The 27,272-nt window shown below is 43.0% G+C and overlaps 1 protein-coding gene across 2 annotated transcripts in view; it reads right to left on the reverse strand.

Annotated features, from left to right (window-relative positions):
* The window catches only part of terfa (telomeric repeat binding factor a), a 70,480-nt gene that overhangs the window by 22,316 nt on the left and 20,892 nt on the right, over positions 1 to 27,272 (reverse strand). For both annotated transcript variants that reach the window (XM_056279034.1, XM_056279033.1), the window contains exons 5-8: positions 25,434 to 25,574; positions 16,622 to 16,752; positions 15,467 to 15,734; positions 12,955 to 13,190 (exon numbers count right to left, since the gene is read on the reverse strand). In XM_056279034.1, coding sequence (XP_056135009.1) covers positions 12,955 to 13,190; positions 15,467 to 15,734; positions 16,622 to 16,752; positions 25,434 to 25,574 — 776 coding nt within the window. The remainder of the gene's footprint in view (positions 1 to 12,954; positions 13,191 to 15,466; positions 15,735 to 16,621; positions 16,753 to 25,433; positions 25,575 to 27,272) is intronic.

The following is a 27,272-nucleotide window of genomic DNA, read 5'->3' on the forward strand; positions in this document are numbered from 1 at the left end:
TTGAGACTACTGACAATGTCAAGTGCGAAATCTGTGATGGGACGAATCCATCTGATAACCCAAATTTAGGGCTTGGGCTTTATCAGCTCCCTTTCATTTTACACCCAAGCATGGTTTCTGCTCAAGTGCTTACACAATAAAAGCATAAGCTCTTATTGTTTAATATCGTGTGTAAGTAGCATTTGAACTTGCATGACATTTTCTGGACAAGGGGTCTGCCATCAACACTGTGTCTGAGCAGGAGTCTTTCTGATGTCTGTTGAGTGAAGCAAGTCCTCTTCACTGTCTGCTGGCAACTGTTCTGATCCAGCTGAGTTTCTGTACGACAAGCATTCACGCTCCATCAACCAGCATCCATGTATCTCATTTAAATGATTACTGTTTTTTTTTTTACATTCAAAAATAAAGCACAAGATTTTTTTTCCTGCAATTTTGTTGAACCACTCTGTTCATACTAGGGAAATGGATACCACTTCAGCCAGTATCACACTTTATAAACTCAAGAATAAATATCACTGCGTTGGTATAGAAGTCCATCCCTTAACAAGTAATAATCTTTGGCTCTAATACCTTACCTTGTAGGAAATAAGTAACCTGACCCCAAATTTGCATGAAACCTGAAATCTAATGGTGAAAACCTGGCCATCTGCTATATGTTGGTCATTGGTGCCAGATGATGTCATTTTGTATATAGCACAATAGATGGTGACATCCCAGCCACTGAGGATGCACAAGCCAGTGCATCCTTAGTGCCGGTCCCAAGCCCGGACAAATGGGGAGGGTTGCGTCAGGAAGGGCATCCGGCGTAAAATCTTTGCCAAATGAAATATGCGGATCATAAATAAGACTTACATACCGGATCGGTCGAGGCCCGGGTTACCAACGACCGCCACCGGTACTGTTAACCAGCAGGGTGTCGGTGGAAACTATGCTACTGTTGGGCGAAGGAGAAGGAGAGGAGGAAAGCATGTCCAGAGGCAGCTAGAGAGGAGGAAGGGTAGGCATGTGGAGGTGAGAGTTGGAACTTTGAATGTTGGCACTATGACTGGTAAAGGGAGAGAGCTGGCTGACATGATGGAAAGAAGAAAGGTAGGCATACTGTGTGTGCAAGAGACCAGGTGGAAGGGGAGTAAGGCCAGGAGTATCGGAGGTGGGTTCAAACTCTTCTACCATGGTGTGAATGGGAGGAGAAATGGGGTAGGGGTAATTCTGAAGGAAGAGTATGTCAAGAGCGTGCTGGAGGTGAAGAGAGTGTCAGACAGAGTGATGAGTATGAAGCTGGAAATTGAAGGTTTATTGCTGAATGTTATCAGCGCATATGCCCCGCAAGTTGGGTGTGAGATGGATGAAAAAGAAGAATTCTGGAATGAGTTGGACGACATGGTGGAGAGGGTACCCAAGGAGGAGAGAGTGGTGATTGGAGCGGACTTCAATGGACATGTTGGTGAAGGGAACAGAGGTGATGAGGAGGTGATGGGAAAGTATGGAGTCAAGAAGAGAAATGTGGAAGGACAGATGGTGGTCGATTTTGCGAAAAGGATGGAAATGGCTGTGGTGAATACATATTTCAAGAAGAGGGAGGAACACAGGGTGACGTACAAGAGTGGAGGAAAGTGCACACAGGTGGACTATATCTTATGTAGAAGGCACCATCTAAAAGGGATTGGAGACTGCAAGGTGGTGACAGGGGAGAACGTAGCCAGGCAGCATCGGATGGTGGTCTGTAGGATGACTTTGGAGACCAAGAAGAGGAAGCGAGTGAAGACACAGCCGAAGATCAAATGGTGGAAGTTGAAGAAGGAAGACTGTTGTGTGGAGTTCAGGCAGGAGTTAAGACAGGCACTGGGTGGTAGTGAAGAGTTGCCAGATGGCTGGAAAACCACTGCAGAAATAGTGAGGGAGACAGCTAGGAAGGTACTTGGTGTGTCATCAGGACAGAGGAAGGAAGACAAGGAGACTTGGTGGTGGAATGAGGAAGTACAGCAAATTATACAGAGGAAAAGGTTGGCAAAGAAGAAGTGGGATAGTCAGAGAGATAAAGAAAGTAGACAGGAGTACAAGGAGATGCAGCGTAAAGCAAAGAGAGAGGTGGCAAAGGCAAAGGAAAAGGCGTATGGTGAGTTGTATGACAGATTAGACACTAAGGAAGGAGAAAAGGACTTGTACCGATTGGCTAGACAGAGGGACCAAGCTGCAAAGGATGTGCAGCAAGTTAGGGCGATCAAGGATAGAGATGGAAATGTGCTAACAAGCGAGGAGAGTGTGCTAAGAAGGTGGAAGGAATACTTTGAGGGGCTGATGAATGAAGAAAACGAGAGAGAGAGAAGGTTGGATGATGTAGGGATAGTGAATCAGGAAGTTCAGCGGATTAGCAAGGAGGAAGTGAGGGCAGCTATGAAGAGGATGAAGAATGGAAAGGCAGTTGGTCCTGATGACATACCTGTGGAGGCATGGAGATGTTTAGGAGAGATGGCAGTGGAGTTTCTAACTAGATTGTTTAACACAATCCTGGAAAGTGAGAGGATGCCTGAGGAGTGGAGAAGAAGCATACTGGTACCGATTTTCAAGAACAAGGGCGATGTGCAGAACTGTAACAACTACAGAGGTATAAAGTTGATCAGCCACAGCATGAAGATTTGGGAAAGAGTAATAGAAGCTAGGTTAAGAGGAGAGGTGACGATCAGCGAGCAGCAGTAGGGTTTCATGCCACGAAAGAGCACCACAGATGCGATGTTTGCTTTGAGAATGTTGATTGAGAAGTATAGAGAAGGCCAGAAAGAGTTGCACTGTGTCTTTGTAGATTTAGAGAAAGCTTATGACAGAGTACCGAGAGAGGTGTGGTATTGTATGAGGAAGTCAGGAGTTGCAGAGAAGTATGTAGGAGTGGTGCAGGATACGTATGAGGGAAGTGTGACAATGGTGAGGTGTGCGGTTGGAATGACAGATGGGTTCAAGGTGGAGGTGGGATTACATCAAGGATCGGCTCTTAGCCCTTTCTTGTTTGCAATGGTGATGGACAGGTTGACGGACAAGATCAGGCAGGAGTCTCCATGGACGATGATGTTCGCGGATGACATTGTGATCTGTAGTGAGAGTAGGGTGCAGGTTGAGGAGAGCCTGGAGAGGTGGAGGTATGCACTGGAGAGAAGAGGAATGAAAGTCAGTAGGAGCAAGACGGAATACCTATGCGTGAATGAGAGAGAGGACAGTGGAATGGTCAGGATGCAAGGAGTGGAGGTGACAAAGACATCTGAGTTTAAATACTTGGGGTCAACTGTCCAAAGTAACGGGGAGTGCAGTAGAGAGGTGAAAAAGAGAGTGCAGGCAGGTTGGAGTGGGTGGAGAAGAGTGTCAGGAGTGATTTGCGACAGAAGGGTACCAGCAAGAGTTAAACGGGAAGTTTACAAGATGGTTGTGAGACCAGCTATGTTATATGGTTTGGAGACATTGGCACTGACGAAAAGACAGGAGGCGGAGCTGGAGGTGGCAGAGTTGAAGATGCTAAGATTTTCACTGGGAGTAACGAAGAAGGACAGGATTAGGAACGATTATATTAGAGGGACCGCTCAGGTTGGACGGTTTGGAGACAAAGCAAGAGAGGCAAGATTGAGATGGCTTGGACATGTGTGGAGGAGAGATGCTGAGTATATTGGGAGAAGGATGCTGAATATGGAGCTGCCAGGGAAGAGGAGAAGAGGAAGGCCAAAGAGGAGGTTTATGGATGTGGTGAGGGAAGACATGCAGGTGGCTGGTGTGACAGAGGAAGACGCAGAAGACAGGAAGAAATGGAAACGGATGATCCGCTGTGGCGACCCCTAACGGGAGCAGCCGAAAGTAGTAGTAGTAGATGGTGACATCCCCTGACATCAATCATAATCCAATAGCAGATGGTTAGGTCAGTATCATCCCTTTCACCACTAGACATCAGGCCTCACACAGATTTGGGGTTGGGGTCACCACAGTGAATTATCCGTTTCAATCTCTCCCTGTCCTCTGCATCGTCCCGTCACACCAGCCACCTGCACGTCCTCCCTAATCACATCCATAAACCTCCTCTTTGGCCTTCCTCTTTTCCTCTTGCCTGACAGCTCCATATTCAGCATCCCTCTCCCAATATAGTCAATTTTCAATTTATTTTTATTCGTATAGCCCAATATCACAAATTACAAATTTATCTCAAGGGGCTTTACAGCAACACAACATCCTGTCCTTAGACCCTCACATCAGATAAGGAACAACTCCCTAAATTAAAAAAAAAAAACCTTTAACAAGGAGAAAAAATAGGAAGAAACTTCAGGGAGAGCAACAGAGGAGGGACCTCTCTCACAAGGCGGACAACATGCAATTTATGTTGTTTACACAATTTACAGAATTCAACATTGAAAGAGGACAACAGAATTGTAATGGAATTATAAAATATATGAAGAATATAATGAGGAGGATGCCAAGCAGTTTCCAGACGGCACCGGAACAGCCCAGGACCCAAGCCACATGATCAGCATCACCATGGCTATATACCCAGCATCTGTCCTCTGCACATGTCCAAACCATCTCAAACTTGCCTCTCTTGCTTTGTCTCCAAACCATCCAACCTGAACTGTCCCTCTAATATACTCATTTCTAATCCTGTCCTTCTTCATCACTGCCACTGAAAATCTTAACATCTTCAACTCTGCCACCTCCAGCTCCGCCTCCTGTCTTTTCATCAGTGCCACTGTCTCCAAACCATACAACATAGCTGGTCTCACTAACATCTTGTAAACCTTCCCTTTAACTCTTGCTGGCACACTTCTGTCGCAAATCACTCCTGACACTCCTCTCCACCCACTCCACCCTACCCGCACTCTCTTCTTCCCCTCTTCCATACTCCCTGTTACTTTGAACAGTTGACCTCAAGTATTTAAACTCATCCACCTTTGTCACCTCAATGCATATGTATTCCGTCTTGCTCCTACAGACTTTCACTCCTCTTCTCTCCAGTGCATACCTCCACCTCTCCAGGCCCTCCTAAACCTGCTCCCTTCTCTCACTACAGATCACAATGTCATTCATGAACATAATAGTCCATGGAGACTCCTGCCTGATCTTGTCTGTCAACCTGTCTTTCATCACTGCAAACAGGAAACGGCTAAAAGCTGATCCTTGATGTAATCCCACCTCCACCTTGAACTCATCAGTCATTCCTACCGCATACCTCACCACTGTCACACTGCCCTCATACGTATCCTGCACCACTCTTACATACTTCTCTGCCACTCCTGACTTCCTCATACAATACCACACCTCCTCTCTGGGCACCCTGTCATATGTTTTCTCTAAATCCACAAAGACACAATTTAACTCCTTCTGACCTTCTCTATACTTCTCCATCAACATTCTCAAAGCAAACATCCCAACAGTAGTGCTCTTTTCTGGCAGAAAACCATACTGCCGCTCGCTAATCATCACCTCTCCTCTTAACTTAGCTTTCACTACTCTTTTCCATACCTTCATGCGGTGGCTGATCAACTTTATACCTCTGTAGTTACTACAGCTCTGCATATCAACCTTATTCTTGAAAATTGGTACCAGTATACTTCTCCACTCCTCAGGCATCCTCTCACTTTCCAAGATTGTGTTAAAAACTCTAGTTAAAAACTCTCCTGCCATTTCTCCTAAAAAATCTTCATGTCTCCATAGGTATTTCATCTGAACCAACCACGTTTCCACTCTTCATCCTCCTCATAGCTGCCCTCACTTTCTCTTTGATAATCCACCGCACTTCCCGATTCACTATTCCCACATCATATAACCTTTTCTCGTTCTCATTTACTTCATTCATCAGCTCCTCAAAGTACTAGTTCCAACTTCTCACTACACTCTTCTCGCTCGTCAGCATATTTCCATCTATATCCTTCATCATCCTAACCTGCTGCACATCCTTCCCAGCTCAGTCCCTTTGTCTAGCCAATCGGTACAAGTTCTTTTCTTCTTCTCCTGTTGGTCCAAATCACCTATAAATGTGTCCAGATGAACTGATTCAACTTTCTTTGATCTTTATCAACATCTCATTAACCTGAACCTCTCAACCACACGTGTTTTCTGAACCTATATCATGTTTTTTATTAATCCCTTGAAGCTAGCATCCAATCATTTCAAAAACTGCATTTGCTACTTCCTTTTTTTTTTAACAATAAGGAGATTCTACTGCTCTTGATAATTATAAGCCTATTTTTACATTAACTGTACTGGCCAAAACACTGGAACTGTCATTTTGATTTTTACATATTGTTATAGCTTTCCTCCTTATGTGAATTTTGACTTTGTTTTCATGTTATACATAGTTGTATGATGTGGGTCTGCAATTCCAATCAAACAGAGTTTAACAAAGGAAACAAAAATCATACAACATATTCCTTATAATGTCAAAATGAGGCAATACCTCGAAAAAAACATTACCATTGATTCTAACCAGGATTAAGGGAAAATTATGGTTTAGCAGGAGTGATCAAACTTGTATTTAATCAACGCAATAGTGATCAGGGCGGCACGGTGGCACAGTGGTTAGCGTGGTCGCCTCACAGCAAGAAGGTCCTGGGGTCGAGCCCCGGGGAAGTCCAACCTTGGTGGGTAATCCCGGGTCGTCCTCTGTGTGGAGTTTGCATGTTCTCCCCATGTCTATGTGGGTTTTATCCGGGGGCTCCGGTTTCCTCCCACAGTCCAAAGACATGTAAGTCAGGTGAATTGATGGTACTAAATTGTCCCTAGGAATGAATGGGTGTGGGTATGTGTCGGCCCTGTGATGGCCTGGCGGCCTGTCCAGGGTGTCTCCCTGCCTGCCGCCCAATGACTACTGGAATAGGCTCCAGCATCCCCGTGACCCTGAGAGCAGGATAAGTGGTTAAGACAATGGATGGATGGAATATTGATCAGAGTGTGTAATTGTGTCAAACAGGGGCCTCTTGACAAATGAGCCCCAGTTGGTTACTTCACGTTGTTCACAATTTCTGTTTTGGTTTGATTTACGTGTGTGTGTGTCTCATCTCAACTCATCATCAGCCGCTTCTCCAGGGTCGGGTCGTGGTGGCAGCAAGCTAAGTACGGCATTACAGACATCCCTTTCCCCAGCAATGCCCTCCAGCTCCTCCTGGGGGATCCCAAGGCATTCCCCAGCCAGATTCCAGATTGGACATGTAGTCCATGCAGCAAGTTCTGTGTCTACCCCAGGGTCTCCTCCCAGTTGGACGTGCCCAGAAAACCTCCAAAGAAAGGCGCCCAGGAGGCATCCAAATCAGATGCCCGAACCACCTCAACTGGCTCCTTTCGACGCAAAGGGCAGTGGCTCTACTCCGAGCTCCCTCCGGATGTCCAATCGCTTCCATCCACGATCTCACCCTTTCGGTCACTACCCAAAGCTCATGACCATAGGGGAGGGTTGGAATGAAGACTGACTGGTAAAATGAGAGCTTTGTCTTCTGGCTCAGCTCCCCTCTTCACCACAACAGTCCGGTACAACATCCCCATTACTGCTGATGCTGCACCAATCTGCCTGTCAATCTCCCACTCAACCCTACCCTCACTCATGAATAAGACCCCGAGATACTTGAACTCCTTCACTTGATGCAACAATTCATCCCCAACCTGGAGGGAGCAATCCATCATTTTCCAGTAGAGAACCATGGCCTCAGACTTGGAGGTGCTCTCATCCCTGCCATTTCACATTCAGCTGCAAACCACTCCAGTGCGTGCTGGAGGTCGCGTTCTGATGAAGCCAACAAAATCACATCATCTGTGAAGAAAAGAGATGCAATTCTGAGGTTCCCAAAATGGACACACTACTCATCTTGGCTGCACCTTGAGATCCTGTCCATGAATATCACAAACAGAATCAGAGACAAGGGACAACCTTGGTGGAGTCCCACACCCACCGAAAACATATTTTACTTTGTGCTGAGAATGAGGACACAGTTCTCAATTTGGTTATACAAGGACCGGATGGCTTGTAGCAACTGCCCCAGTACTCCACACTCCCGCAGTACCCCACACTGAGTGCCATGGGGTACACAGCCGTAAGCATTCTCCCAAGTCCACAAAACACATATAGACTGGCTGGTCAAACTCCCATGCCTCCCTCAGCACTTCCACAAGGGTAAAGACTTGGTCCGTTGTTCCACGGCCAGGACAGAATTTGCATTGTTACTCCTGGAGCCAAGGTTCGACAATCGGTCGGAGTCTCCTTTTCAGTAATCTAGAGTAGACTTTCCCAAGGATGCCCCAATAATTGGAGCACACCCTCCGGTCCCCTTTTTTAAATATGGGAACCACCACCCCAGTCTGCCACTCCACAGGCACTGTCCCCAACCTCCACGCGACACTGAAGAGGCATGTCAGCCAAGACAGCCTAACAATGTCCAGAGCCTTCAGGCATACGTTCACATGGTTCAATATTTGTGAGTTTTACCCCTCCATAACTAAAGAGCTACTAGACAAAGCTACTGAATTTGCCTCAGCATACACCAAAATATCCGGCCAAGACAGAAACATAATAGCCCAGGCAAAAGAGTCAATCTTATACCACAAGGGAATCCCATGGCAAAAGCAAGGTAACAGCAAATTTGACGTGACCATGGGCAGCTTCGATGGGGCAGAGACTTGTGAGCTAGTGGGATCGTACTTGTTGTCTCAACTACAGGTCCTAGACATCAACGTCGGGCTATATAGAGACAACGGGCTGGCAGTCTGCAACAAAGAGAAGTCGAGAGAATAAAAAAGAAAATGTGTAGTATATTTGCAAACAACGGAATAACAATTTCAATTGAGGCTAACAAAAAAGATTGACTTCCTCGACATCTCATTTGACCTTAAAAATGGTACATACAGACCATACATGAAGCCCAACAATATACTGCAATACGTCCACAGTGAAAGCAATCATCCCCCCTCCATTTTGAAAAATATCCAAGTGAGCATAAATATGTTTATCATCCAGCGAAGCCATCTTTAACGAAGCAGCCCCCCCACACCAGGAAGCCTTGCAAACATGTGGATATGATTTCAGACTTAAGTACAATCCACCACCAATTAGTGACAGCCAGCAACAACAATAAAAAAAAACGCACCAGAAGGCGGAACATCACCTGGTACATCCTCCCTACAGCAGCACCGTGGCCTCTAATATTGGAAAACAATGTTTCAAGCTTTTGGATGAGTGCTTTAACTCAGAACATCTATTGAGAAAAATATTCAACAGAAACACCATCAAAGTCAGCTACAGCTGCATGCCAAATGTTCAGCAGGTTATTTCATCCCACAACACAAGCATCATGGCCAAGGCACAGACCCCCTCACCGCAACCAAGCACCTCCAACTGCAAATGCTGTGTTAAGGCATCGTGTCCTCTTGAAGGAAAATGCCAGATAGAGGGAGTCATCTACCAGGCATCGGTGACAAGAGAAGACAACTGCAATGTGGACACTTACGTGGGATTAACACAGGGCCCTTTTAAAATTAGGTTTAACGCCCATATGAGTAGCTTCAGAAATGAGCATGTGAAAAATGCAACAGCCTTAAGCCGCCACATTTGGTCATTGGTAGACAAGAATATCAGTTATTCTGTCTCATGGAAAATTCTTGCAAAGAGTAGTGCATATTCAGTTAGAGGTAAAAGATGTAACCTGTGCTTGGCAGAAAAGTATTTTATTATTTGCAGACCTGATATGTCCACCTTGAATAATAGGAACGAATTGGCCACCAGCTGTAGACACCGGAAAAAAAAATATCTCCTTTGCAACTAAGTAAAATGTCTTTATTATCCCCCCCATTAGATGATACACATATGAAATTAGATTTTTTTTAATATTTTAACTGCCTGTCCTTCCAACTGTGCCCCAACACCACCCCACTATATAATTCACATAAATTACCTTGTTATATTTTTAATGTATGCCATTTCAACAGTGCCCTGGTCCCTAAATGCTTTTCAAAACAAGCCCCAGTTCCTTAACCCATTGGTTGTAATGTTTTCTACCCCTCCATTGGTTGCTGTGCATCATAAATACCTACCCCATTGGTTGTTATAGTTTAAATGTTCCCTCATCTGATTGGTTGCTGTCCAACCAAAATTAGGGGCGTGACGCTGGGCAACGTAAACTGTATGATTCCTTGTTTAACCATATTAGCAGTTGATGAGTGCGCGATGCACGAAACAGGCCTGTACTGCAATGTATTAAAACTTTTTCCCCCCGGTATATATATATACATATATATATATATATATATAGGAGCCATAGGCTCTTGAACCCAAAATATATATCTAGGAGCCATAGGCTCCTGAACCCAAAATATTTAGGAGCCAAATCAAATTTTCAGGAGCCAAAATATAGTGATGTCATATGCTACATCGTTAAAGGGCTGCTTCACACGAACTTTTCTTTCCCCTCTGTAGTCTGCCTTTGTTTGTTCCGCCTTCCATCGTCTACACCAGTGTTTTCCCAAACCTCTCGTGGATGACCACTTAACCTGCATGTTTTAGTTCTCTCCCTGCTCCAACACAGCTGATTTAAATGATCAGCTTGATATTAAGCAGCTTCAGAAGTTCATAATGAGTTTATCATTTGAATCAGCTGTGTTGCAGCAGGGCATGATCTAAAACATGCAGGACAAGTGGTCCTCCAGGAAGAGGTTTGGGAAACACTGGTCTACACAATGTATTCATTACATACAAAATATGTGCAATGTTCAATATACTACAATCATCCATCCGCTTATCCTGCTGTCAGGGTCGCGGGGATGCTTGCAGCCTATCTCAGCAGTCATTGGGCAGCAGGCAGGGAGACACACTGGGCAGGCCGCCAGGCCATCACAAGGCCGGCACAAACACACACACACACACACACACACACACACACACACACACACACACACACACACACATATTCCCACCTAGGGACAATTTAGTATGGCCAATTTATCTGACCTACACGTCTTTGGTCTGTGGGAGGAAACCAGAGCATCCAGAGGAAACTCACGCAGACATGGGGAAAACATGCAAACTCCACACAGAGGATGACCCAGGACACACCCAATCTCAGTATTGACAGATTATTAAATTTAAGTACAACATAGTGCCTCCACACAGTGACCCTCACTGTGTAGTAAAAAAGTAGCAAAGTAGTGAGGGTAAAAATTCTATAATGTAATTTAATTTTTCAAAGCAAGAATAAATGCAGTGTGTCAAGAGCCAATTTCATCTAGAAAATTCAGAATGAAAACAATCTTCAATTAAAAAAAAAAAAATCCAAAGAAATCATGATTTAAAAAAATTTGTTAGCAAAAGGCACCGTATGGCATATCAGGGTTGGACTTTTAAATTTTATCATATAAATGTGTTTTTATTCCAAGTAGGAAATTAAAAGGTTATTAACATTCGGCCAACAACACATTACTATAGATTAATGCATTTAGACTTACTTTCTGAGTGGGTCGCTGCCCTGACTTTTACATAGCTTTCGTAGGGAGGTTCTGCGAAGGCCGTCAGAGCAGACTGGGTTGTCTACATCTTTTGCTGTTGACTGTGTCAACTCAATTGATGTGCTGTATTTATAGTTAATGAACAGTTAACATCAAATACATCATGAGAATGAGGGATCCACCCCCCCACACCTCAGCTATGTTAAAACACACAGGCAAACTCATTTACAACAAAGCCCTAGAGGAATACATGTAGATGTGGATAATTGCTTTTACATCCATTATTTCTTGCTTTTGCATTATCAGGAATCAGGAACACTTTGTCATTTCACTTCATGCACTTGCACACATAAAATGAAATGAAATGCCGTTTCTCCCAGCCCACAGCAGTACAACACAAAGACAAAAACACATCCAAAAACTACAAGAACACACATATCCAAACTAACACATATATCCAAACTAAACAAAAAAATCACTGTCCAAGGGAATGAACGCCAGCCAGGAAGACTGTCAGAACTGCCGGTCTGCATGGGTTAGCAGTTAGCTTAGCCCGCCCCGCTTCCATCCTGTCAGACCGCCCGTCAGCGTTTCCTCCTCGGGCGCAGCTCCAAGCAGGGGCTGTGGTCCCCAGACGAAGCAGACCAAGCTCTCCCAGCCGAGCCAGTGCCAGCTCTCCCAGCCAGACACCCTCAACCAACTCCCCGCACTCCTCATGATGACATCAAAAACACCACATTCAACGCCAGATGAGCCTACCGCCAGACCGCCCTCAGTGTTATCGTAACTACTGGTCTGCATGGGCTAAGAGTTAGCTCAGCCTGCCCCGCTCTCTCAGCCATCAAACGAAGACAAAACTTAGACACAGATGTGGTCAAAGACACTGCATGTACGGTACTGGGTGAGGCTGCTGCAAATGTGAATTTGTGCTGCCATCTTCTGACACCGGCACTGGGTGAGGCCGTTGCAAACACAAATTTGCACAACCATCTTCCCACACCGGAAGTTGTGTATATTTATTTCAAGCACATTTCTGAACAACAACTCCAACAACAATAAAACATCTCACCAAGAACTTTGGCATGCAGCTATCCATGGTGACTGAAAAAGGATGCAGACAGTGCGATAAACAAAGCATCACAAGTAGAAACTAACTGTTGTCATTTGACAGACACGCCACACTGTCTAACCGCGAATGAGTGAATACATTTTAAGAGACAGTTGCCCAAGTAGGAATCAAAACCACCAAATTAGCCGAACGTCCCATGTACCAAAGCAACCATTCATGACTATAATTAACCCAATAATAAAAAGAGGTCAAAACTGTTAGGATTAAGAGCGGAGACATAAAGGTTGGTGTGTTTTCCTCTATGTATAATGTGAAGCAAAGAAGCTGTTCTGATCTATAATTCATCTCTGAAGGTGAGGATAATCTCTGAAAGAATTGACTAACAGTGAAGTGAAAAAAAATCCCTCCAAAAATACACAGATGCTGCTTTTACTTACTTGTTTGGCGCTTTGCTGGCTTGTCTGTGATATTTGCTTATTGATTTTCTGTTTTCGTTTGCCTTTACTGGGCTCAGCAGGTTCTCTTCACTGTTCAGTGCCAATAACTGCTCTGGTCTGATTCTGGTTTCCTGTTCCTGAAATGCTGTGGAGCAGTGTGAGCTTTCCAGGCTGTCTGGCTCCACCACCAGCTGAGCCACAGTGTACCGTCGCATGGTCCTCAGCTCAGAGATCTCCTTTACAAATGGGTGAAATAATTCGACAAGGTGACCATTTGTTCAACGTGTACACAGACTTTTTCTCATCTCGCTGAGCCTTATAAGTTCATGGCATCACTAATATATGTATAGGTGGCTGACATCATCACTCATAGATTAGAATACAAATGAAAATAGGTGTGGCCAATTATGATTCAGAAGGGACCTGACCTCATCATTTGCATGTCCTGTACACTGCCCGTATGCACTTTATATATATATATATATATATATATATATATATATATATATATATATATATATATATATATATATATTGTAACATCTAATTTCTTATTAAAACACTTTTCATGTATTTCACTTATTCATGTACAGTGCATTGTTTTTTCAAGAATAATGTACTGCATCAACAAAGACTAAATGATTGACTAGTGTAAACTTCCTAATGTAAATGTTTGTTGTTTTTAAGCTAAATATTGCAGAAATGTTAAACATAAAGCCCTGAATGGGCTAACTTCTGCAAGATAACTACATATAAACAGTGCATTCTTTTACTAAACAAATTTTCATGCCTTTTCCCTAAAGCTGCAGAGCCAATATACCAGTCACCCCGTGAAACTGCAACCCCCAGATGTCTTTATGCATGCTCAATAATCCAGGTAGGAAAATCACAGAAAGTTGAATCAGTTCATCTGGACAACGTTTATTGAGAAAAAGGTTTTATCACTCATCTAAGTGACCTCTTCAGTCTCAACTGACTGCAGGTATCCCCACCCTTATAAAGTACACAGTGGCATAACAACCAAAAACAATGATCGGTTTCATATGCAAATTGCCATAACCATTAACTAGAGTTACAATGGCAGTATGTACTATTTGCTGAGGATTGGGGAAGAGTTGCAATCACAGAATTGTAAGATGGCAACAGATGTACTCTTAGGTCCGTCCCCCCTCAGTTAAGGGATGGTTGTTCCCTCTTCACATAGATGGTTTCTTTTGACGCCTCGTTCCAACCAGTGTTCCTCCCTATCAAGGACGTGCACATCCTCATCCTTGAAAGAGTGACCACTAGCTTGTAGATGGGTGTAGACTGTGGAGTCCTGGCCTGATGTATTAGCTCTCCTGTGTTGTGCCATCCTCTTGGCCAGAGTCTGTTTGGTTTCCCTAATGTACAAGTCACAGCAATCCTTCTGGCACTTAACAGCGAACAGTATATTGCTTTGTTTGTGCCGGGGGTGCACCAATTTCTGCTGCAGCGTGCTTTGGGGTTTGAAAGCAACTGAGACACAGCGCCACATATGGAATCACCACTGGTTTACTCTTAGGCAGCTGTTGTTCTTCTCCTCTCTTCAATTGGCTGGTGCAGTGTTTGGGTGTCTTCCTGGCTTTGACAAACGCCCAGTTAGGATATTCACACATAACCAGAGCCTGTTTAATGTGGGATTTCTCCCCTTCTCTGGCTGCTCTATCAGTGGGGATGTTGTCAGCTCAGTAGTACAGTGTTCTGATAACTCCTAGTTTGTGCTCCAGTGGATGATGAGAATCAAACCTTAAGTACTGATCAGTATGTGTTGGTTTACAGTAAACATCAACAATCAAATGTCCTCCATCACCAATTGCAATTTTACAGTCTTAAGAAGGCTAATCTGGCATTTTTTCACATCCTCCCAGGTGACCTTGACGTGATTGTCCAGAGAGCGTACAGCCTAAGATTTGATTTTAACCCAGGTGTCATCACAAATCTGAACCAATGGATAGGTGGTGTCCTTGGATGAACTGATTCAACTTTCTGTGCAACCGACAGATGTTTGGTGTATGGTATTTTTACTTGATTAATGACTCAAACTATTAATCGAAAACCAAAATTATAATCAATTATCAAAATTATAATCAATTTCTGTCAGCTAATCGATTAATCAACAAATCATTTCAGGACTACTTGAAGATTCATGCAATGCATTCTCAAAAGTTGATTTTCACACAGCAGCAACAGCAACTAGTTACAGTAGTTAAGGTTAGGTAATGTGTAGTTAGGTTGCCACCAGAGTAAGCTGGGAAGCAGGGGAATGTGCTCGGGCATATTGGTTGCATGCTGTGTGTACCATGTCTCATAATAAAGTTCGGATTCTTCCTTGATATAGGCAGATAGGGGAGGGGGGGTTGTAAGATTGAAGATACTGTTCATTGATCATGGCTTTCAGTCATTAAAACATCACCTGGCCCATCTAAGACTAGTCAATTTTAAACCTAACTGACCTGTCTCTGTTGGGGAAACAATGATATGTCTCCATTACCTGATCTGTCCGGCAGGACTCGACTGGACTACCCGAGTCTCTCGGAAAGTGTATGTCCAGGTTTGGCTCCATGTCAGTGCCATACAAAGAGCTGGCTGATGGGTGTGGAGGGAGATTGCCTTTGACTTTGCTCGTCTTATTAAGCTCCTCCCTCTCCACTTCTTCCAATATCTGGACAAGGGTTGGTTGACATGAATCTCCGGCTAAAGCCGCATAGGCTGCCTCCAGCCTTTTCCTCTGGATAACTGTGTGCTCACTGGTAGATGAGCTAGAGATAGGGAAAGACAGATTTCATTTTAAATGCTGCACTTTTGTAATGAAGGTGAATGGACTCAAGTCTTATTTACTCCAATCATCTGATTTTTAAGTGTTTGAAAGTAAACTTTCTAACATATTTCATTCACAGAAACATAGGGAGAGGGTCAGAGACATACAGGATGACATTTATCAATTATTGCAAGAGAATGGAACATGAAAATCACAGAAGCCTGCGACATCACTGGGATATACTAAAATACTGTATACTTTGTGGAATTCACGAGCCAGTTTTTAAATAAGCTTTGTTAAAATTAATGGTTTTAACTTTCCATCATAATGAGAAGCATATCTGAGACAGCTAATTGTTAAGTTATGTGTTCCAAAAATATTTTTTAGAAATTTATTTTTGGGATGGAGAGCTGACCTGAATAGCTCAGGTTTTACACTGGCAAGCTATGACATGGAACCAGGGGCCAATTGAGAGTTATTCCTAAAAACAAAATCATTTCCCACAACTTCAGACTTTTCCATGTTTTAAATTATTATGGGAAATATTCATCCACAACCAAAGGCCACATAATTGCCTGTGTATCATCATATGTGATGTTCTGAGTTTCTCAGAAAGGATTTTGAATTGTGCACTAGCATATAACTTATTAATTTTTTTCATTTAGAACACCTGCAATAGTTTTAAATAAGATATCCGACGCCAAGAGTAAAATAATATATCTAAGCTCCTTAAAACATCAAGACTAATAATAGTATATGTTGAGCACAGTATTTATCAAAATAATTAGGCTTGACAATTTTAGTTCCAATTCTGGAGACCAAGCATAATCTTGGTAAATAATTTTTACCTCTGATATAGCTCACCGATGATAGAGAGAAAGGTCTTACCATGGCCCAAACTGAACTGTTTCCGTGAATCCATCAGGAGACTGCGCAGGCTTGTGTTGCTCATCTGTTTGAAGCTCTTCTGTGTCGTCTCCTTGATTCGAAAATCTTTGATCGAAAAGCTGTTTTGCAGCCTGGTTATGCATAAAATAATGAAAAATGAGCTTTATGGATATGCATGGAAGCAACAACATTGTCGACCTACAAGGATACCAAATCCTAAGCACATTCTCTTACTCTGGGGATAGCTGCCACTAATTTGTCTGCATGTAGTTTCCTGTAGTGAGAAGCAAACATATTTGTTGCCGTTTTCATTTTGGAAACATTTGGGATCTCATTTAGGAAGGAGGGTTATAACAAGATGGCGGCAGGACTAGTCATACTCTGAGGAGTTTGCTAAGCTGTTCGCTGCCGAAGAATCGTGCCGAAATAGCTCAGTTGGGAGAGCGCGAATACAGTTAGTCTTTCGTTGATTTTGTGCAAATTTCTTTTGTGTAAAAATCTCTTTTTTTCTTTGTTTCTTGGTTTAGTCGTCATTCCCCTGACAACTCTTGCTGTTCAGGGGACTTTTCGTGTGTGTGTGTGTGTGTGTGTGTGTGTGTGTGTGTGTGTTTGTTTGTTTTTTTTTTTTTTCTTGGACGGGAATCATGGCCACAAACAACGGAAAGGAACAAATGACGAATATTAAGAACGTGGACAGAAAGAATGATAAAGACATGAAAAGTGAAGAGATGAAGGGAAAAAAATGAACAACAAAGGAAAGGAAAATGACAACAAGAGAGGACACAGAACAAATGAGTGACAGAAAAACGGTGGAGAAGAATGTGGAGAAAGGAGAGAGAAATATGGCAAAGAGTTGACGGTGGAAGTGGAGATGGAGGGAAATGAAAGAATTACCATGATAGAAATACTGAAGGAGGTGAAGAAAGAGTGTGGAGAGATAGTTGGTTGCAGAGTAAGAGGAGAGAAGACTTTTGAAGTCACAGTGAAGGACGAGGACAGGGAATCCAAATGGATGGCGTGCAAGTGAAAGGGGTGATGATTCATGCCAGAGACATCACAAAGGACGATGTGGTTGTGTTCTTCATCACCCTGCCTGTCTATCTAGAAGACTGGAAGATACTAGCAAAGCTAGAAGAATGGGGAGTGAAGCCGTTTTCACCAATTAAACAACGCAGGTAGCCTGCTACAGAAATAGCTGACAAACGAGATTCTTAAAGGTATGTTTCAATGACCAGGTCCATTCACTCCCCTACTCTACAAAATTTGAGACTCTGAGAGGTACAGAATATTTTCGAGTCATACACGACAGACAAGTTCATGTGTGCAGACTCCGCATTAAACCTGGGCACATTTTTAGAAAGTGCCCAGAGTTTACTTGCTTTAAATGCGGCAAAAGGGGACACTATGTGAGAGAGTGTGACGAGTGACAACATACGGAGAGAGAGAAGAGCAGGGGCGGCAGAGAGAAGGAGAAGGAAGTGGAAAAGAGGTGGGAGCAGAGGAGAACATTGCAAGGGAAGACAACGACAGAGAGCTGATGGAGGAGGTGGTGCAGCGAGAAGGAGAGGAGGACGAGACGGCAGAGGAGGACGCACCCATGGATGCGGAAGGTGAGGAGACTGAGGAGACCAGCAACAACATGGACAGGACAGTAAGCTGAGAAAGAAAGATGGAGAGAAGAGGAAGACAATGTGGCGGTGAGAGTGAAAGAAGGAAAGAAGGACAGAGGGGAAGACCGTGGGGAAGCAGGGGACATTACAGACAGTGAGGAGAATAAACTTGGAAAGCTGACTACAAATAGGAAAGCCCACAGGGGAGGAAATCTGATAGAAAACAAAATAAAGCAGAAAAGATAGCTTAAATAGTTAAAATGGGGCATCTTTTTCCATTTATACTTTTGATGGTTAAAATCACCTTTAATGCAAATGGGCTACGGGATAAGCTCAGGAGACAGCAAACATTCACGGTATGTAAGTCTGATATGTTATGTTTGCAACAGACACATTAGGATGAGGTGTGTGTGAGAGAGGTTGAGATATAATGGATGGGAGAAATGTATGTGAACAATGATGGAGTCAGAATAAGAGGGGTTGCAATATTAGCGAAAAGAGGTGTAGTTGAGAATAGTTGAGAATGTTAGGGAATGTGTAGATGATGGTGAGGGAAGAGCAATAGGGCACTTAGGGGTGTTTTTTTTAGCACTTAGGTAAAGAATTTCGTCTTTTTTTTTTTGATCCCCCCCCCTTTTCTCCCCAATTGTACATGGCTAATCATTCCACTCTTCCAAGCCGTCCCAGTCGCTACTCCACCCCCTCTGCCAATCCGGGAGGGCTGCAGACTACCACATGCCTCCTCCAAAACATGTGGAGTTGCCAGCTGTTTCTTTTCACCTGACAGTGAGGACTGAGGAGTTTCAGCAGGGGGACATAGCACGTGGGAGGATCACACTATTCCCCCCAGTTCCCCCTCCCCCCTGAAGAGGCACCCTGACCGACCAGAGGAGGTGCTAGTGCAGCGACCAAGACACATACCTATATCCGGCTTTCCACCCGCAGACACAGCCAATTGTGTCTGTAGGGACGCCTGACCAAACCGGAGGTAACATGTGGATTCGATCCAGCGATCTTCGTTTTGGTAGGCAACGGAATAGACTGCTACGCCATGCGGACGTCCAAGAATTTCAATTGTTGAATGTGTATACGACAAATGATGAGAGTGACAGGAGGTTTTTTTTGAGAAATTGGGAGGGATGGTTGGTGAGAACTGTATGGTAGTGGGTGACTTAAATGTATTGTGTGGAAGGTTGGATGCGACTGCGAGTGTGAGATTTAAGAGCGATTCGTCGAGAGGTGTGTTGAAAGAAGTGATGAGAGTAGAAGGGCTGATAAGACGTGTGGAGAGAGGAATCCAGAAGGGAGGGCCTTTTCCAGGAGACAAGTGGTGAAAGAGGTGTTAAAACAGAGTAGGATAGATTTAGTCCTGAGCAAGGAGAGCATAGCAGGTAAGATAGGGGAAATGGAATACAAAGACACGATACTTCATGATCACTAGGTGTTAGTTTTTAGCTTAGGCCACTGTGTAGGGAGGGGATGGGGGGGGGTTGGTGTCTGAATGGTGAATTGCTGAGAGATAATAAATATAAGGAGATAGTGAGAGAGTGTATAATGAGAAGAAAGAATGAGAGTATGTATGAGGAGAACATTGGGAAATGGTGGGAGAGTGTTCAAGTTCAAGTACTTTATCTGTCACATGCACAGAAATACAGAGTAAAACACGCAGTGGAATGAAAGGGGATACTCAGTGTCACTGTTGCCCCTTTTCCACCAACAGGTAACAGGTTCGGTGCCGGTTCGCAAACCCTTTTTTGAACGGTTCAGAGCATTTCCACCAAAAATAAATTGGTTCCGAACCTGAAAAGTTAGTTCCGAACCGGCACCAAAAAATAGCAGGTTCTTCAGCTCGAACCGTGACGACATCAATGGGCACGTGACATTCCAGAGGAAGAAGAGGAGAAAATGGTGAAATCGGCAGATAACAAGGGTGCGCAGTGGTCAGCTGAGGAAACTTAGTGTTTGGTTGTTATCTGGGCATCTCCAGAGTTTCAGGAAAAACTAGAGAGTAGCACGAGAAAAAGTAAGCTGTATGACGAATTAGTAGAAGAGATGGCCAAGAATGGGTTCACTCGAACGCAAGAATAAATGATCAACAAGTTAAAAAAAACTTAAGAAGGACTACCGAGACGATAAAAAGAGTTGTCCAAAAGTGGAGCTGGACGACATAATAATATGATGCCATATTAGTGCAAGCTAGTGGGTTTCAGTGGGGTGCAACTAATGTTTACATCCGGTGTGCAATGCACAAAGTCCCCTGTTGATGAAATACAACGGTTCTGTTAAAAATTGGTCGAAACGCGGGCCTGTTCGCCACACAACACCAAGGTTCTCAGAATTTTGAACGGAACCGGTGCCTGAACCAGAGCTACTTTGGTGGAAAAGGGTTTTGTGTGAAAAAAGACATAGGCCTAGTGAAAGAACAGTTAAAGATAACGAGTATAGATTATAGCAGAGGCAGAAATAAGATAGAGAGAAAGAGAGAGAGGAGGTTAAAGGGAGGGTTGGCCAGAGAGGCAGAGACGGAGGCAGATTATGATATAGGGAATATATTAGAATAAAAGATGAACTGAAGGAGATAGAACAAAAGAGATGTATGGGAGCAATAGTCGGAAGCAGGGATAGATATGTAGTTGAAGGAGAGAAATGTACAAGGTATTTTTTTAGGGTTAGAAAAAAAGAAACAAAATAATTATTTAGAAAAGGTGGAAGGAATGGGTGGTAGGGAGATTACAGATTTTGTAGGGATAGCTGATAGAGTAGTAGCTGATAGATTTTTTATAGGGATTTATTTAAGAAAGATGAAGACAGCATAGGACAAGTGTTAGATAAAATGAAGGCCAGGGTAAGTGATGATGATCGAGAGATGTGTGAGGGAGACATAGGGACAGGAGACATAGAGGCAGCAATAGCAGGGCTAGTAGGAACAAGAGTCCAGGGACAGATGGTTTAATTGGTGAATTTTAGTTTAAAGAGGAATTAGTGCCAGTGTTAGATAGATTATTTAGGTGGATACAAGAAAAGAACGAGATGCCAGTTAGTAATGTCAACGGGGTTAGTTGGCATTATTTTCAAGAAAGGGAGTAGGAATAGATTAGAAAATTATAGGCCACTTAGCATGTTAAATAATGATTACAAAATATTAGCAAGGGTGTTAGCCAACAGGATCAAAAGAGTTATAGGAACAGTGGTGGGAAGCACACGGGCTTACAGCATACCAGATAGTGACATATACACAATAAGCACCATCAGAGACACAACTGACTTTATGAAAGGAGACAAAGGAGGGAGAGTTATTAGTTTAGATTTGAATAAGGCATTTGATAGGGTGAATCACGACTATTTATACAGGGTATTAGAGACATTTGGTTTTGGGCATAGGCTGGTAGAATGGATCAGCAGGATGTACGATAGGGCAGTAAGTTGTGTTAAAATCAATGGGATAGTCACAGACACTTTTAGGATAGAGAGGTCAGTCAGGCAAAGGTGTCCCCTATCAGCTCTGCTGTACTCCTTGTAGGCAGAACTGTTAGCGACACCATTGAAGGGAAATGATAGAATTGGGGGTATAGAGTTACCAGGAGGTCAAGATAATTTAGTTTATCAGTATGCAGATGACACAACAGTTACAGTAAGGGACAGGGAAAGTACAGTTGAAGTATTAGATAGTTTAGAGCTGTATGGTAGGGTATCAAGGGCTAACGTAAATATAGATAAGACAGATGTTAGGGGCAGGCAGAGAAGATTTAGGAAGAAGGATTATTTCAGGGTGTTAGGTGTGAATTTAGGGATTCAGGATAAGGAAGGAAGAAATATATACTATAAAGAGATAATGAATAAGATTAGGAAGATGTTAGGGTTTTCGAAACTTAAGAGGGTTGAAGCTGAAAGGGAAGGTGGTGGTTGTGAATGGATTAGTTATAAGTAAGCTTGTGTATGTAATGAATGTGTTGGATGTCCCTGAGAGAGTGTTGAAGGAGGTGGAAAGAATGGTGAGTAAGTTTCTGTGGGATGGGAAGGGAGTTAGGATAGCAAGGGGGTGATAGAAAACGAATATAAAGATGGTGGGTTGAAATTAATCAATTTAGGAGTGAAAAAGAAAGCACTAAGGGTGAAAATGATGATAAGATATTTAAGAAACAAGAGGGATCATATATGCAAAGTGTTTTTAAAGGAGGCAATATATAAATATGGTGGGTGTGGGGAGAGTGGAGCATATATGTAAATGAAGTCATGTTGAGTGGAGTGTCACGAGTTTTACAAGGAGGTGCTGGGAGTGTGGGGAGTTTGTGAAATGTTTGCAGTATGACTGTAAGAATGTGAAGCAGGTATGTGAACAACCAGTGTGTTATGGGTTGTGCAGGAGGACCCAGACGACCACACGGGAGGCGGAGGACTCTTAGTAATGTTTAATGAAAATAACAAAGGGAAAAAAAATAGGGGAGAGAGAAATGCAGGCTGTGTATGGTGCTCATGTAGTTTTGTTTGTGGGGTGTGTGAATACGCTATTTGTAGTGACAGGCGGTAATGTGTCTAGCTATGTTAGTGTAAATTATCCTAAGTGTGTGTAAAATGTGATTGGGGTGTTGTGTAAGTGCACGTCTACTAGCCAAAGTACCAAGTTCGAGGGCAAAGGGGAATTGAGGAGTAGTCCGAGTTCACAGCCAAAGTAGTAGTCTGAGTTCAAAGTCTAAGTGGTAGTCTGAGGAGGGAGGTAGGTTGGCAGGCGAGCCGGCTCTGCGCAACAGGTCAGAGATATCCTATGGGAAGATCTGGCAATGAGTTTGAGAGAAGGCCAGGTTCTTGTAAGGGAAAAGCAGAGCCGTGCTGCCAGTCTGCCAGCAGATGGCATTATTGGCGCCGTAGGGTACGCCGTGCCCGTTGGGAGGTGCAGGGGACTTCTGGGTCTGAGTCCGGTGATGGGGAATGTGAACGCGCCACAGCTCTGGTGGTGAGGAGTGGATACTCAAGCAAAGCTGAGTGCCGTGAAGGTCCAGAGGAAACGGAAGAGGTAGGTTGTGGGGGTTGTGAGGGTGAAACCGTAACAAAGTGTTTCTAAATCCAAAAATCACATTTGAGGTGAACACAATTTATAACGGGGTGACTTGGAGAGTGGGGTTTAGAAAGATAAGGGATCTAGTATACGAGTATGTACCAGGGTTTATGAGGGCACAGGTACTGGTAGATGAAGTGAGGGCAAGGGGTGATGAAATGTGGTTGGGAATGGCAGAGAGGATGATAAGAAAGATCAAGGGGGTGGGGGGATGCCGATAGAATGGGTCAGCACAATTGAGAGAGAGGCTGTGTTGGATGAGGAAGGGGAGATCGAAATCTCTGTGGGAGAAGGAGTCTGACAAGTGTGAAAATGAGAGTGATGTATAGATGTTTAAGAGGGAAAGAAGTGAGAAGACCGGCTGCGGAGAAAGTGTGGGAGAGGGTTATGAATGAGATGGATGTAGGGAGGATATGGAGAAATCAGAGGGAAGTGGAACAGTGTTGAACGTGAGAATTTAGATTTTTTTTATTTCTTTATTAAGGCACAATAGGGTGTGTTCAATAATTTAATAATTAGTAAGTCTGATGGGAATATTAAGAAAGAATGTGATGTGTGTGGTGTGGAAGTGGAAACATTTATGCACGAGTTTGTTGAATATTGTGAGCTGGAGTGATACATGTTGAAAATGAAGGAATTAATAAACAGAGGTTAAGAGAGGTGGGCTTGTTGACAGAATGGAATGGAGACTTGTAGTTGTTTGGGGTGGCTGGCAAAGTAAACAGATGTAATGTTAATTTATTAAATTATGTTTTAAGCCATGCAAAGTTTGCTGTCAAGTTAAGGAGGAATATAGCCCATTATGAAAAGAGGAGAGGTGAGGTGTGGAATATTGTTAAGAAGTTAATGGAAAGAGGTGTAAATATTTTAAGTGACCGCAGCCCTAATGTCGTTTTTTACCTACTTTTAATTTGAGATAGCTATACCTATGTATGGGGACTTTTATTTTGAAGAATGTTTTCCTTGCCGTCCGACTAGCGGAAGTTCACGTTGGCTTAACGATAAAGCAGGCAAAGGCATGTGCATGTGAGATGACAATATGAAAAGGATCATAGTGTTCACTGCATAACTCCAGAATTAGCCTAAACGTTTATGATTACTGAACAACCGATTCGAAACTACTGATAAGCAGTTTAAAACGTTTGAGACCAGAAGACTGCTACAGATGAAGAGCAAGTTGCAGAGTTTCTGGCAAGCTGCTAGCTGTTTCAAGACGTGTCTCAAGATGGTGTTCTAAGATTTTCCTAGCCCCTGGATAAGCGGAGTGAGGTACGTCACGTTTTACGTTAAGTATAGCCTACTATTGCTCATGTGTTTTCTTTTATGGTACATTCCTCTAAATGTATATTATTTTGTGAAGCTATGAAGTAGTTAGCCTAATTGTGTTGTGACTGTCATTCTATTCTTTATAGTTTTCACGGTGCTCGACAAAAATGTACCTGTGTGGTGTTTGAAGCAATAAATGCACCCGTTGAGACTCTCCACGTTTCGTCTTTATTAAAAATATCGAGGGCAGCTACAAATATGTTGTAGAGTTATGTTAGAGAAGAGTTTATTAGTGGATTTGTGGAGGAAAGCACTTTTATTTTGACTGGGGTAGAAGGGAAGGTGATGTTGGATTTTGGTTAAATAGTGTAGTGCGTATGGTATATGTGTATTTTTTGTTTGATTTCTTTGATTTGGTGGGGGGGTCTGTAGGCTTGAAGCCATGCCAAAGCCTACAGGTTACCTCACTATTTTCTGTCTTGTCTACCTGTATTTTAATGTTTTATTCTTATCCTCTTTAATTCTGTAGAGTTCGATGTGTTGCGAGATATTTTATTTCCCTACTGGTTTAAAATATGTATGTTGTATTTTGATTTTTTTCTATAAAATAAGAAATAAAAAAAGGATCCCACAAACAACTTTACATGTTTTGCTAGTATTTAAAAATTCAACAAACAAACAAAAATTAATGTCAGATATCATTTCTGCATGGCATTTTGTGACAGAAATGTAAACAAGAGCAAACATATTGAATATCTGCAAACAAGAGATGTTGTGAGCTTTTATTTGAGTCATTCAATTTAATGACTTAAATAAAAGAAAAAAAACAATAAGACACCAAGCCTCCTAAAATGGTGAATATTCTATCTTGCTTGACAGATACCTTGTGGAGGAAGGGAAAGGAGGGTGGGAGGAGGCTTTCACAAAACTGCACCATCTCTTTTTTGAACTTCTGAAAGGTCACTTGCTCCAGGACTTCATGGGTTTTCCTCTTCTGATTTATCAGACCCATGAATATGGCTTTCTGTGAATAACACACATGTCAAATGTGGGAGTCTTTATGTATGCTCGATAATCCAGGTAAGAAAATCAAAGAAAGTTGAATCAGTTCAGCTGGACACATTTACTGAGAGATACATTTCATCACTCATCTAAGTGACCTCTTCGGGCTAAACTGACTGCAGGTATCCCCACCCTTACAAACAATACAGTTGCATAACGACCGAAAACAACGATCAATTTCATATCCAAATAGGTGTGACCATTAACTGCCGTTACAATGGCCATATGTACTATTCACAGAGGATTTGTGAATGTTTGCAATGACTGCATTGTAAGAGGGCAACAGATGTACTCTTAGCCCCCCCCCCCCCGGTTCAGGGATGGCCGTTCCCTCTTCACATAGATGGCCTCTTTGACTCCCCGTTCAAACCAGCGTTCCTCCCTATCAAGGATGTGCACATCCTCATCCTTGAGAGAGTGGCCACTGGCCTGAAGATGAGTGTAGACTGCAGTCTTGACCTGACGCATTAGCTCAGATTCAGACAACTTTATTTTTCCCAGAAGGACAATTCAGTTTTACAATCTACCCAGACCATACACAAACTCACAGACAAGTGGCAATCATCATTATGTCAGAGACAATAGACAGATCAGTACATGGCCAAGAGACGCACACTGTCCCCCCCGTGTGGCCTTGCTTGCAGACTCACACGAGGACCAGGCTAAGGGTAAAAATTAATATAAGTTAAAAGAATAGAATAATAAATAAATAAATGAAGCATTCTATTTATTCTTCCATTCTCCTGTGTTGTGCCATCCTCTTGGTCTTGGCCAGCGTCTGTTTAGTTTCTCCCACGTACAGGACTTGCCATGACTTGTACATTGGGGAAACTAAACAGATGCTGAAAATCTCACTCGTGACTTCAATGTGACCCTTTCTAGTCTGCTTGATTCAGTTGCAACTCTCACTACCAGAGCTAGGCGACTAAAGGCGCATACACCATGGTTTAATGACGACACACATACTCATATGTGGGCCTGCAGGAGAGTGGAACGTAAATTGTGAAATACAAATTTTAAGTTTTTTACCGATCGTCATATGAGTGTTTATTGAAATACAAGCGTGCTTTATCGGCTGTGAAAGCAGCATATCTCTGTTGCTTAATCAATATGAATAAACATAATCCTTTGACACTAAAGCTAAATTTACTAAAAAGCAGCCGTCTATTAGCTGCTCACCATTTATGGCCCTCGAGTTTCTAGACTTTTTCTGCATTAAGGTTGATGAGATCATACAAAAAATTAGTTCAACTCCAACTACTCCTGCAGATCCTGTCTTACCAAATTCATATCAATACAATGAGTCACTGACAGTCCCTGGTATTACAATGTATGATACTATCTCTCTTGATACTTTGACTAAGCTCATGTCAGCTTCTAAACCAATTACTTGCCTGCTTGACCCTTTACCAGCTAAACTTTTTTAGGACCGCTGGCCTTTCCTGGGACCTGCAATGCTGGACATTGTTAATTTATCACTTACTACTGGCACCATTCCCAGCAGTTTTAAGACAGCTGTGGTCAAACCTCTACTTAAGGAACCGCACCTCGGTCCAGGGTCTCTTAATAACTATCGGACAGTCTCTAATCTTCCATTCTTTTCTAAAGTACTAGATAGAGTTGTCAACAAATTCAACCCATATAGAAGAAAACCATCTAT

This window comes from Lampris incognitus, chromosome 4 (genome assembly GCF_029633865.1).
Source record: "Lampris incognitus isolate fLamInc1 chromosome 4, fLamInc1.hap2, whole genome shotgun sequence".
In the NCBI taxonomy this organism is placed as follows: domain Eukaryota; kingdom Metazoa; phylum Chordata; class Actinopteri; order Lampriformes; family Lampridae; genus Lampris; species Lampris incognitus.